Here is a 9,265-nt window from a genome sequence, read left to right as displayed (position 1 = left end):
TTTGTTTTTTGAGAGGAAAACTCGAATGTGATTTTTTAACTGGAGGGAACGAATTTGTGGAAGGGGAGGGCTTGAATCTGTAAGAGAGTGTGTAATTGATGAAGCAAAGGCTTTATTAGGAGTCCTTCTGTTTAAATCCATACTGTGTATTAAAAACATATGCACCAGATTACCAGCTGGGTTCATGCCACCATTTTTTTGTTTTTTAAGATTTATTTATTTGAGAGAGAGAGAGACAGAGCCCAAGCAGGGAAAAAGGGGCAGAGGGAGAAGCAGACTCCCCACTGAGCAGGGAGCCCGATACAGGGCTTGGTCCCAGGACCCTGAGATCATGACCTGAGCCGAAGGCAGAAGCTTAACCAACTGAGCCACCCAGGCACCCCTGACGCTATCATTTAGAGTTAGGTGGCTTTGGTTGATATCACGATCTTTTACACCTGGATTTCTATAGTATCTGTTGTAGATAAGGCCCAAAAATAATTTTTTGACTTGGGCACCTGGTAGAGTACCCAGAATATGGAGACATTGCCTCAGAAGTTGGGCCCTGGTAGTCCTCAAATAAGGATGGCTGATCCTGGCTAACAAAACTTGAAACAGCGAGCTTTGAAAGGATCCAGCTATTTCTAAGTGATGTGTCCTGGGATAAAGCTCAAGAATTTTAAGGACTATAAATCTATGACAAACAAGATAAAATTCCCAATATTTGGTGTCCAATAAAAAATTACCATAATGAGAAAAATCAAGAAACAGACCAAGAAATGACCCAGAAATGACAGATGATAGAATTAGTAAAATGGGACATTCAGATAGTTTTTAACTCTCCTCCTTATACTGAGATGGTGGAGGGAGGCTTGAGCAAAGTAAGATAAGGAAAACATAAAGCTCAGAATCTGGAAATTAAAGAAGTGAGACAAAGACCGTGCAAACCAGGATTGAGGCACCACAGAAGTGAACATATCGACCGTGAAGACACAGCGATAGGAACTGTTCACAATGAAAAAAGAGAAGTCCCACTGCGCTGGCTGTGGGTTTCTTGCCTCAGCTGTAGATCTTTTGTCCTGCCCTCTGATGATAGAGCTGTTCCTTGTAAAACCTCCCTGCTTTGCCAGCCGGCAAGAGCACAGGCCTTGTCAGTAGGCCGCTAGGGAGATTTTGGAGAAGGAAGGGGCTCTCCTTCCAATTCTGGTGTGGCTTGCTCTTCGAGTGCTGGGGGGGAAGCATGATTTTTCTCATGGCCCCTGAGGTTTCTCCGGTGCTGGATGCCTGCAGGGTCCAGCTTTCCGCACCATTTGGTACCACAACTCTTGTTCCGTCAAGTTCACAACTAGGTGGACATTGCCCGATGCCGCACAAACCAGCAGACAGTGTAGCAACATGTTGAAAGTACCATGAGCCAAATACCAGCCAAAAATTCTATACCCAGCAAAAAAATCTTTCAAAACCAGCAATCCAAATAAATATGACACAAGACCCGCATTCAGATGTCCCCGGTTTCCAAGTACTTTTCTCTACAGCGGATTGCTTTTCTTCAGTCGAGGATCTAATCAGAGATCTTGCATTATGTAGTTATGCCTCTTTAATCTCCTACAATTTAAAATAGTCCGCAGCCTTTTGTATTTTACATGACATTGATATTTTTGAAGAGGTTAGGCTAGTTTTTATTTTTTATTTTTATTTTTTTGCAGAATGCCTCTTGATTTGGGTTTTGTCTGGTTGTTCCTTTCTGATTAGATTCAAATCAGTATTTTTGGCATGGTGTGTCCTTAGCGCGTCACATCAGGGGTACGTTATGTCCATCCGTCCCATTATTGGTGATGTTAAGTTTAGTCACTTTGTTAAGAAAGCATTCGTAACTATCCCTTCTAGGGTGAGATTTTGAAACCGGGTAGATACCTTCTTCCTCGCTAGGCTTTCATGCATGGTTTTAACATCCATTGAGGATTCTTGCCTGAATACTCATTTTTAAAGGCATGTTTAGAACAAAAGTGCTTCCTGTTCAAACTTTAAAATGATAATTACTTTATGATCTTTGTAAGCATTTTTCTTGGTTATTTAGTGGATGAGAGCTGTGGTGTCCATGGGGATCTTTTTCCCTTCCTGACGGACAGACGCCCGAGGGAACCTATACCACGTGGGGGCTCAGTTTGGTCGCTTCGTGGAGAAACTGCAGGCACAGTAGTGGTTTGGGAAGCCCAGTGTGGAGCAGCGTCGTTCAGGCATCCACACTTAACGTGCTGTTGATAACCAGTGTGCCAGACCCCACATAACGTATGCCAGACATAATCCGTGCCTTTGAGAGATTTTGCGATGGATAAAAGACGGCAAGAACCTTGGGCAACTTTTTTAGTCTTTGTCTCCAGAATCCTAAAGCCTTCATTTCTTTTCAAAAAATTCTCATAATTTTTCCATTTGTCTCTAAGGATCATTCTCCTAAAACCTTGTAGTCTTCTTGAGAAAAGAGGTCCCTTCTGTCACCAATGCCGAATTGATCCTCTATATATAGGCTTGAAGATGGCAGCTTGTTTCAGAGTGAGGGGGATGATTGTAACCAGTGGAGAGGGCAATAATAATAAAAGTTAGGGGCCCATGAAGACCTCGGGTATAAATAAGCTCACACCGGCTTCTTACCTGCTGAGCTTTAAGGCCTGTGTCCTTGGTGGAGACCTTCCCTTCTCTGTGCCATAGCAGAGAATCCATCTTACCCCTGCCTGGACTGACCCGGGTCCAGGAGAGGTGCTCATGGCCTCTTCAGCAGCACCTTTCCTGCCTCCTTGCAGGAGACCAACTTTTGTGTGGGTCAGCATCATTCCCAGACCACAGGAAGGAAAACGGTCTTTCCGTTCAGAAGCTTCCAGCTGTTGTTCTGCCTGTCCTCCTGCCAGGTCCACCAGGAACTTGTTTGGCTCACATTTCAACAGTGCATGAAGGAGCATTTGTCCTGATAGCCTCTGAGATCATCCTGGCACCAGATTCCCCAATGTGATTTCCCTGGAGACTACAAGAGAAAGAGTAGGACAGGGCTTGAGAGATGGGCTCAAGGCCTAGAGGCCTGCAGGTTCTCTTGAGTAAAGAGCACAAAATGCAGAGCTCCAGCCAAGACTTTCATGCTTCCAGGATCCCTCCCACAGAGAAGACCCAGAATGGCTCCCCCTTATACCAAGTTTCCCCGCAGAACTGCAGAAAGACCCGGGAGTCAGCCAGCTCCGAGAATTGGGCGGAAGGCAGAGCCCGAGCTGGGAGTCACTCTAAGGATGAGCAAGAATGACAGGGAAGGACAGGTGCTGCTGCGCCCCACTCACTTGATGTGCTGGAGGCCATGGTTTCCAGACAGTGCGGTGGCAACGCAAATGGCCCCGTCCATCCCCAAGGAATTCTCTTGAAGACTAGACAGAGAAAAGATGGAGATACCTGTGAGCCATTTGGTACATTAGAACGCGCCCCAGGAAGCAGCACTGCGTTATCCTTGGGGGTGGGGGGGGCGTGGAGGAAATATGCGGTTCTGGGCCTGATTTGTCCACAGCAAGGGGGCGTTTACCCCTGAGACCTGTGTCTACAAGTAGCCAGGTGGTCCCATCCAAGTGCCGTGGAAGATGGAAGACAGAAAATGCAGACGTTAAGTGTCTCAGCTCTGGCGCAAGCTGGACAGAATGGACGAACTCATGTGCAAGGGGGACACTAGTCATCGGGGTTCTTTACATTCGGAAGGAAGCAGCTACAGAGGAAATTGAGAGCACCTCATCTCGTGGGGGAGGNTTCAGCAGAGCAGTCTGCTGCTCTGGGCACAGGTAGGTCTCTATAGCCACTCACTTGAGTCTTCGGAGACTTGAGTTCACCTTCAGAGCATTGGCCAAGGCTTTGGCTCCAGCTGCCCCGATGGTGTTTCCTCGTAAGCTGTTAGGAAAGATATGAAGCCTAAGGCACAGTGTCAGCTGTGGGGCGCAAATAGCACCCCTTCAGATGAGCATGGGCTGCTGGGTAGAGGCAGCACGGACTCAGCAACTGTGGGGGTGAGGTTGCTCCTTTCTCACTCCTGGGCGCAGAGTGGAGATCGGCTCTAGGGAGCAGGACACACAAGGAGGGGTGAAGCTGGCCCAAACTGGGTGGTTTGTTGGAGCCCATCCCCAAGAAAGGAAAGCAGGGCTGAGACGAGAAGTAACACTTCATCCAGCGGTCCCCACATGCTCAGCATCCCAGGACCACAGGAGCAGGGAGCCCCACTGAGGTCAGTGGCCAGGGACCCCACACAGGACCTCGGGACGTGTGCAGCCTGGGCAGGGCGGGGAGAGCAGGTTCTCAAGGAGAGGAGGCCCAACAGTGGTGACTCCTAGGGGAGAGCTGTGTGGTGGGAATGGGGATGCTGGGGCATGCTGGAGCTAAGGGACACTATTTAAAAGATTTGTGAGTTTCCATGTAAATTGACATTTTTTTTTCTTTCCATATCTTCATTTTGAATCGACAGCTTGGTTTCTTTGGGCAAGAGACTATAGCCAGAGACTGGAATACTTACTCGAGAATCTCCAAGGTTCTGTTCACAGCCAGGGCGTCCCCTAGCGCCTGGGCCCCCCGGGAGCCAATGGAGGCCACCTGCAGACTATAGGAAGAGATGTATTCAACGCGGACAGGCGGGGCCTCTCCAGCCTGCACCCTGCCTGGCCCAGTGTCCATGGGTACTTGTCCTTCCTTTTCACCATTCCTGGACTTAGGGTTGAAAGTGGCAACACAGCACTGAAGGTTGTTGGCCCGTGATCTGTCCAAAGAGCGCTGCGCCCCCTGCCTGCACTGTCTGATGCCTAGGACAGGGATCTGGATGCTCCAGGTACAGCAAGGAGAGGTGGCCTCCGGGAGAGTTTGAAGGAGAACGCTCCCCAAGTCCCTACTTCTTATTTTCCACATGTTTGATGTCTCGATTGCTAACATTAGGAAGATCAAACACACCTTCCTTGACTGGAAAGCAAAACCAATGTGTAGTGTGAAAGCACGGCCCGGGGCCGGCTCACTTACTAGAGAGCAGTGAGGGCCGTGTTGGCCTTGAGTGCGCTGGCCACTGCAGAGGCGCCTTCATCCCCGATGGCGTTCTCCTGTAAACTGAAGGCAGAGCGCGACCCCTTGGACCATCTAGATTTCATTCAGACCACACACACCACGCACTAGACTCCCAGGGTTGCCTTGGGGATAACCGCCCCCAGGGCCTACTTAACATGCAGAGAGCTCTGGGGTCTGTATGAACCTGGACCATCAGAAGCAAACAAGAAAAGGGGCACATGGAAAAGGGACAGAAAAGGGTGTGCCAGCCAGAGAGAATTCAGTCAAGGCCCTCAATCCCTGGCCATTCTTGCTGGTTTGGGTTTTACATCATTTTTTTTCCTTCCCTTCCACATCGGGGTAAAGTAGTAGGTCCTAGAGCAGTCAGTGGTTAAGAGTTTAGTTCATGTGGGCATCGGTGTGTTTAGGGGATCAGTTTGCATTAATAATTTTAATAGACATTTGAGTGTGTATTGTGTCTGCACAATTGTACAGGCCCAGGTCTGTCTGAGGTGAGGAGTTGTGACTGAACGAGCAGGCACCAAAGGCCACATGCCGACAGCACGGAGGACCCTGTGGGGTCTCCCACCCCCGTGTGGTCTCAGAAACTGCCAGAAGAAATAGGTTCAAACCAAAACTTGAAGAATGAGATGGGGGAGGGGGCCTGGCCCATCCGCGGAACCCAAAGAAATCGAGTTGAGTTGCTGGTGCGTGAAATGAGGCCGAGGGGATACATAGGAGGCAGGCCCTTGGGGCTTGCTTTGGAAGCCATGCAAAGGGTTGCCCTTCACTCTGCAGGCACTGGGCAGCATTTAAGTGTCTCACCCAGGACTGGGACAGATTTACGTTTTGGAAAGCTCTTTGGTCAGCAGTGTGAGAGGACAGACGGCGTGTAGCGGTACCGCTGCGCTGACGCAGGTGAGTGACGCCGCTGGCCAGGGGTGGGCAGAGGGAAACGGTGGGACATTGGGAGGAGAGCCGCAAATGGGAAGCGAGAGCTTAGGCGGTGTTTCTAACTTGCACGACCGGCCAGTTCCGATTACGAGATGGGGATGGAGAAGCAGGCTTATGGGCAGGTAGTTTGGGCAATTCGAAGTTCCCGTGAGGCACACAGAGGGAGATGCTGAAGGGGAAGTGATGACATGGGTCTGGATCTCAGGAGAGAGGTCTGGGGGGATAGGCGTGGGGGTACCAGGGCTTTGAAGGCAAGGAGTCCGGGAGAGGACAGCTTCTGGAAGAGAGAGATCACTCAAGAGAAGATGGCCTAGGACAGAACCCTAGGGAACACCAGGATGTCAGACAGAAGAACCAGCCAGAGGTAGGATATCCTGGTTAAAGACAGAGTTACCCTTCAACCCAGCAGCTCCACTCACGGGTGTGTAGCCAGCCACAAGAAGTGAAAGCACATGCCCACACAGAAACCTGTGCTCGAACATTCACAGCAGTGTCACTTGCAAGAGACAAACAGTGGGAACAACCCAAATGTCCATCACTAGATAAGTGGATAAACCCAGTGTGGTCTAGACACACAGTGGACTAGGATTCAGCCACAGGAACGAGTGAAGCTCTGATTCATGCTGCAGCCCGGGTGACTCTTGAACACATGACACTCAATGAAGACATTGGTTGCGAAGGCCACCTGTGGCATGATTCCATGTGAATGAGACGCCCAGTGCAGGTGGCTCCATAGAGACGGAGCACATGTGTGGTTGCAAGGGGCTGGGGCATGGGGGCAATGGGGAGGGACTGCTAATCGGTCTGGGGTGTCTCCTTAGGGTGATGGATTGTGGTGATGGTTGCACGACTCTGCGAATATACTAGAAACCTGTGAATTGTGTACTTTATATGAGTAATTTTTGTGGAATGTGGATTATATATCATTAACGCTATTAGAACAGATGAGAACAGACGTGTGTGCTGGCCTCAGGGCAGAGGAAGCTGTGTACTGAGGGCCTCTGGCCCAAGCCGTGTGCCTAGTGGGCACCGAGGTCTCAGATGTCCCTGCTGCAGCCCCTGTAGAGGCCCCACTTACTCGAGGCTGGTCAGGCTCCTGTTGAGCTGTAGTGCTTGTCCCAGGGCCTTGGCGGCACCGGCCTGGATGAAGTTCCACTGCAGGCTGGGCAGAGACAGACGGGTGTGACATGTGGCCCAGGGCAGAGCCCAGGATGGTCTGGTGGCAGGGAAGGAGTCCTTGCAGGACAGGGTTCTGGCCACTGATGGGCAGGTCTCCTGCAGCCCACCTCAAGTTTAGTCAAAAGGGGTCAACAAGCACTCTCTGGTTAAGGGTGGACACAGGGACAAATAAAGATTCTAAATGGCCCCTGCGTGAAGCTTGTGACACTTGGAGGCATGACATGGGTGCCCACCTCCCACCATTGGCCTCTCTGTTGATCAGCCCCAGGAAGCAGAGCAGGGTGCAGGGCACAGCTTCCTGGAGGCCCCTGAGGCCATGTTGTGGAAGGTCCCCAAAGCCAGACTTGTTCTCCTGCCCGAGCCAGTGGGATGGTCCTGCAGCTCTGCAGAGGGGACGAGGGGTGGGGTGGGGGTGCCAGAGACTCACTGAAGGGACGTGAGGGCCTGGTTTTCTCTCATTGCCACTGCGATGGCCTGGGCGCCCTGGTCGTGGAGGAGGTTGGCTGTCAGGCTGGGAGGAGGGGAACGGGGTGAGTAAGCAGGAGGTAGCTGGCCGTGGAGCCCCCATACTTGCTCACCTGGGAATCCAGCTCCCCTCCTGCCTGAGGATCAGCCTAGCTCACGTTTATTGAGCACTGGTGTATGCCAAGCACGTGCCTTAGGTTGTTGTACCGAATCCTGACAGGCGTGTGGAGAGGGGGCCCAGGTTCAGCTCAGGTTCCAGGACAGATCACCCCCCTGACCCCTGTACTGCGCTGCCCCTGAGACCTGGGGGGAAGGGGACGAGGGGCAGGCAGTGTCCCCACCAACCTCATCGACAGGTAACTTAGGATGTGGGAGTGGAGAGGTTGCCACCAGAGGCCGGGACTCCTGGCTATCCCTCCCCAACCAGGTCCTTCCCAGCCTGTAAGGTGGCAAGGCCATGAGGGTCTGCTCTCCCCCGTCCCCAGGGTTCCAGGGAGGCGAGGCCCTCGGCTGAAGGCGGGGAGGAAGCACAGGCTGCGCCCCACTCACGTACTCCAGGTTCTTCAGGGTGCGGTTGATGCAGAGAGCTCGCGCCAGCTCCCGTGCTCCCTCTGAGCTGATGGAGTTTTCTCGCAGGCTGGGGAGAGAGAAGACCCTGAGCTACCAACCAGACGTGTGGGGACTCTAGGGGAGAGAGGCCCCGGCGCTCAGGCCTTTCGAGCCCAAGGAACGTCATGTGGGACCTGGGCCTCCTGAGTGATCAGGGCTGAGGTGTGAAGAGCCTCCAGCAAGCCAGGCACCCACAGCTAGCCAACCAAGCATCTCCCCTGCAGGACCGCCAACTGTGGGACCCGTCAGGAGGAAGAGGAGACAGGCCCTCAGAGGTGAGGGGGCTGGGGTACCTGAAGGGAGCAGCAGAACTGGGGAGCTGCGGGCCCCTGCTGTCCCATGCCCTTCTGAGAGAGCAGGCAGTGTGCGGGATGCCAGGCCCCAGAACTAAGCTGCCCAACCATGGATATTTTCAGAACAGGCCCGCAGTGGGAGGTGTGGGCTTTCCTTCCAAGTCCCAAAGTCCTGTCAGACCCCTTGACCAAAGGGAGACCCCAGCTGGAGAAGGAAGCTGGGACTTACTTGAGGCTGATGAGGGTCTGGTTGGCACAGAGGGCCCCCATCAGTGCCGCCACCCCCGCATCACTGATGGAATTGCTCTGCAGGCTGCAAACAGAGAGCGAGGTATGCTTGGGGTGGCCATCCCAGGACCCACAGGGAGCCCCTGCTCCAGCCTGGGGACTGTAGGTGTCAGGTTCAACAGAGCTGGGGAACCCCGGGAGCAGTTGCCACCCCGCACTGCTCTGCTCATCATACCTCTTTCCCGTCCCCGTCCCCCACGTTCCAGACCTTGTAGGTCAGGGCAGGTGGGTCTCTCATAATCAGCCCCAAAGCTTAGACTCTGCCTTGGTTTGAGCGGCTCCAAATAGTCTGGGATAGGAGTGTGTGTTGTGTCTGCAGCCCCCGGAGAAAGTGGCACAGCTGAGTCTCCCCACTGTGGGGGCAGCACTGAGCTCCCCCACCCCCCACCAAGGCCGCTGCAGCCAACACCCTCTTTAGCCACCTGGGCCAGCTTTTCGAGGGCACTCCGTGCTTG

At 52.7% G+C, this 9,265-nt stretch overlaps 1 protein-coding gene across 8 annotated transcripts in view; it reads right to left on the bottom strand.

Annotated features, from left to right (window-relative positions):
* Nucleotides 1–690: 690 nt before the first annotated feature.
* NLRC3 (NLR family CARD domain containing 3) overlaps nucleotides 691–9,265 on the bottom strand; it is a 31,404-nt gene continuing 22,829 nt past the window's right edge. For 4 of the 8 annotated variants that reach the window (XM_040635422.1, XM_040635424.1, XM_040635423.1 and 1 more), the window contains 9 exons: nucleotides 8,752–8,835; nucleotides 8,174–8,257; nucleotides 7,583–7,666; nucleotides 7,055–7,138; nucleotides 5,002–5,085; nucleotides 4,508–4,591; nucleotides 3,808–3,891; nucleotides 3,300–3,383; nucleotides 691–2,995 (listed from right to left, as the gene is read on the bottom strand). In XM_040635422.1, the coding sequence (XP_040491356.1) occupies nucleotides 2,905–2,995; nucleotides 3,300–3,383; nucleotides 3,808–3,891; nucleotides 4,508–4,591; nucleotides 5,002–5,085; nucleotides 7,055–7,138; nucleotides 7,583–7,666; nucleotides 8,174–8,257; nucleotides 8,752–8,835 (763 nt within the window). In that variant the 3' untranslated portion in view covers nucleotides 691–2,904. Of the gene's footprint in view, nucleotides 2,996–3,299; nucleotides 3,384–3,807; nucleotides 3,892–4,507; nucleotides 5,086–7,054; nucleotides 7,139–7,582; nucleotides 7,667–7,733; nucleotides 7,834–8,169; nucleotides 8,258–8,751; nucleotides 8,836–9,265 lie in introns of those variants that run through there. The other 4 variants (XR_005836109.1, XR_005836108.1, XR_005836110.1 and 1 more) reach the window with 4 other exon arrangements.

Source organism: Ursus maritimus, unplaced genomic scaffold (genome assembly GCF_017311325.1).
Source record: "Ursus maritimus isolate PB19 unplaced genomic scaffold, ASM1731132v1 scaffold_2, whole genome shotgun sequence".
NCBI lineage: Eukaryota > Metazoa > Chordata > Mammalia > Carnivora > Ursidae > Ursus > Ursus maritimus.
This window is presented reverse-complemented; position numbering and strand designations above follow the sequence as displayed.